This window comes from Galeopterus variegatus, unplaced genomic scaffold (assembly GCF_000696425.1).
Source record: "Galeopterus variegatus unplaced genomic scaffold, G_variegatus-3.0.2 Scaffold465, whole genome shotgun sequence".
In the NCBI taxonomy this organism is placed as follows: Eukaryota; Metazoa; Chordata; class Mammalia; order Dermoptera; family Cynocephalidae; genus Galeopterus; species Galeopterus variegatus.
In genome coordinates, this window is record NW_007726576.1 from 150161 (window position 1) to 153308 (window position 3148).

The 3148-nt window shown below is 43.1% G+C and overlaps 1 protein-coding gene across 1 annotated transcript in view; it reads left to right on the plus strand.

Annotated features, from left to right (window-relative positions):
- The window catches only part of GJA3 (gap junction protein, alpha 3, 46kDa), a 1529-nt gene extending 1358 nt beyond the window's left edge, over positions 1–171 (plus strand). Inside the window, exon 2 of the mRNA XM_008569096.1 lies at positions 24–171. Coding sequence (XP_008567318.1) covers positions 24–171 — 148 coding nt within the window. The remainder of the gene's footprint in view (positions 1–23) is intronic.
- The last annotated feature ends 2977 nt before the right edge of the window (positions 172–3148 follow it).

Sequence of the window (3148 nt, forward strand, 5' to 3'; positions counted from 1 at the left end):
CCCCTGCTGCTGGGGGCCGGCAGCGGCAGCAGCCTGGAGGGGAGCGCCCTGGCCGGGACGTCGGAGGAGGGGGAGCAGGCGGGGACCACCGCGGCGGAGACGCCCGCCGACCCCGGCCGCGCCAGCAAGGCCAGCAGCGGTCGCGCCAGGCCGGGCGACCTGGCCATCTAGGGTGGTCGCGCCAGACAGCTCTATAATCTCTTTTCTAGAAACCCAAACCAAAGAGCAGTTAAAATCAGGTAGAGAGGGCCTGCAGCGGGATGCACGGCAGGGCTGGGAGGGGAGGTGCGCAGAAGAGATCAGGTTTCCGTGTTCAATGCTTGCTGTTCTTAGCTCTGTGACTAGTAGTGGGGATGACACCAACGTTTCTGAGATGGGGGGGATGGGTGACAGGGGTTGTTGGCCTTTAAAGACATTCACAGCAGCCCAGCGACCTGATTGCTGTTGTGCCTCAGCTCTGTGTCTCTGTGGGTAACTGTGCTGTTGAGGTAAAGCAACAGGTGTCTGCAGCCCTTCAGCCCCGGGGCCATTCGGTTTTCTATTTCCTAAACTCTTCAGCGCCTCTGGGCAGCTCAGAGTCATAGAGGCACTTAACTCTATCTCTGTTTGGTACTTTTAACCTAGAGTTGAATTTCATTGGGATACTTGCCAAACTGCACTAAAAAAAAGATTTAAAACAAGGCCATACAGTGTCATTTGAGTTTCTGAAATTGCATGTGAAGGCCAGGATATCAAACTGCAGGCTTCATGACAAGTGACAAAGAGCAGTTACCCTCCAGAGGCAGTCAGTGGGCACCGGCTGCAGAGCCTGCTGGTGGAGGGCAGGTGGACATGCAGGGACACTTGAGATCGTTTTTTAAAGCTGAGGCAATTGGCAGAAAAGTGTGGCAGGTATGTCTTAGGTATTCATTTTTTTAAATGATATTTTGTGCTTTGATCTGAATGGTACAGGTTTGCCTATTTCCTCCACTTTGTATCTTTCAGGAAAAATGAAAGAAAAATAGTACTGTTAAAATGGATACTGACCAAGAGAATGCAAATTTGTCCTAAAACATACTACTGAAGATTTTGGACTTTCTTTTAAAAGAAATTCTCCCACTTCATGAGTCAGCTAATTACTATGACAATGTGCTATAGAAAAGAAAGGGGGGGCGGGGAATTCAGGTGCATTTCAAAGACTTGAAGTTGTGAAGTTTTTGAATGGGAAGTTAAAAACTTCGCTACCCTTGCCAGGAAGTCTGTTTATACAGATGAATCAATGATGATCCATGCTTTTTTTTTTTTTAAACAGTACAAAATAAACCACTTCAAGTTTCCCAACCATTCTTTGTGGGCAGCCTGTTTGCTTTCCAAACTGTAAATAAAAGTGGGTTTTACTGCCTGTGTAAGAGCGTGTGCTGATGTAGGGTGTACGCCCCCTTTTCCCTCCACACAGAGTTGTCCTGGCAGGGAAGGCTATTTAGGTGTGTGGGCAGGGCTGGAAGATGGCAGAATTTTCTGTCTGGCACACACCTCCGAAGTGTTTTGTCTTGGTCACTGTAAACTGATGAACAGTGGTCACATTAAGCCTGTTTCTATTCATGTTTCACCTCCAACTGAGGATCGTTAGCCCTTATTCAGTGAAAGACCACACACTTTCCAACTTAATTCATTTCTTTTCATAAATGACTTTGATTTCCTGATGACTCATCTGGGGCCCCACTCCACAACACACTTTCTGTTTCATAATTTACAGTGTGATCCACTAACAATCAGATGAGAAGAATGTGGTTTTCAACTCAGATTCATGTACGCAACTAGTTTTTCGTGTCAGTCAATCATAAATAGCTTATTAGTGCCTTCTGCTTGCTATGGGATGCACTGGACAACCTCCTGGGCTTGAAAAAATGCTAACTTTCCATACATATCCTCAAAGTCTTTCTCAACCAGGTTAGGAAAGAGGGAGAGGATTGAGCCCTTTGGAAAATTATTGGAGTGACTTTTCCGCAGTTCTCCCCAGGCTGTGGTGCATAAGCAGGGTCATTCCTATCTGTTCATGAGATGCACAGCTCCTCTCCAGTGTTAACTCACTAGCAGTGGCACCTGGGACTTAGCACGGTGGGACCCGTTCTCCTGAGGAAGGAGGCCACTAGCAAATCCTACTGTGACAAACGTTCTGATAAAGAGCTTTGGCCATCTTAGAAAATGCAATATAGCAGCCATTGGGGACCTCAAGTACAACTCACAGAGTGGATGTGAGTATTTAGTTCTTTAAGTTCTACCATAATAAATGTTAATAATAATAATAAGCTTCTTGCTTCCCCACACTGGACTCTGAGTGGGGTTGGTGGAGAGTGAGAACTGTAACTGTACTTAGTGTTTACATTTTAAAATTGAATTTTATTCACGACATGTTCATGAAAATGCCAGTGCTGGGCAATTGACCATGGTCTAGTTGGCTCAGTTAGTGTGTGGACAGGAGTGTAAAATTAGGTTCACCTGCCTGAAAACCCCTAATTTATAAAGATGTGATTCTGCATTAGAACAGTGCCCATGGTGGTTTTCGGGTTAGTGTACTGATTTTAATTTATGTAGAAAATGAAAGCATGGCTTGAGATATCCATGATCCTGAAGGCTTCTTCCACCTCACAGGCAGGTTCTCTTGACTTAGCCAACGTTTTAAACATTGAAATGTTCAATAAAAATAGAAATTGCCGCTCCCTATGAGCAAGATTCCAGACATATTTTTTTCTAGCCTGTTAATTATCTGGAAATTTCACTGAACTATTTTTCTCTTGATTTGATAGAAAAAAGTTTTAAATCCCTAAACCTATTTTAAAACTCAAACACTATACCTATTCTATTTACACACGTGACTTTTAATCTGCGGTATACAATGCAATTCCTTCTAACATCCCTGTTTTCAGAAGTTCAGTCATCCAGTTGACACTGAACCCAGTCTCTGTGATTATAAAATGTTAAGCATTTCTATAGTCACGCTACCAAAACCCATTTTTTAAAATTCTAAAACATTTCTTATATTATCATTCACTTTCTCCTTTTTAAACTTTATTTTACTGAGTTATTCTTTTTTTTTTTTTTTTCATTAAATTGACCAAAAAAGATACCTGAAGTTTAAAAAGAAAAGAAAAAGAGAAAGAAAGGAAAA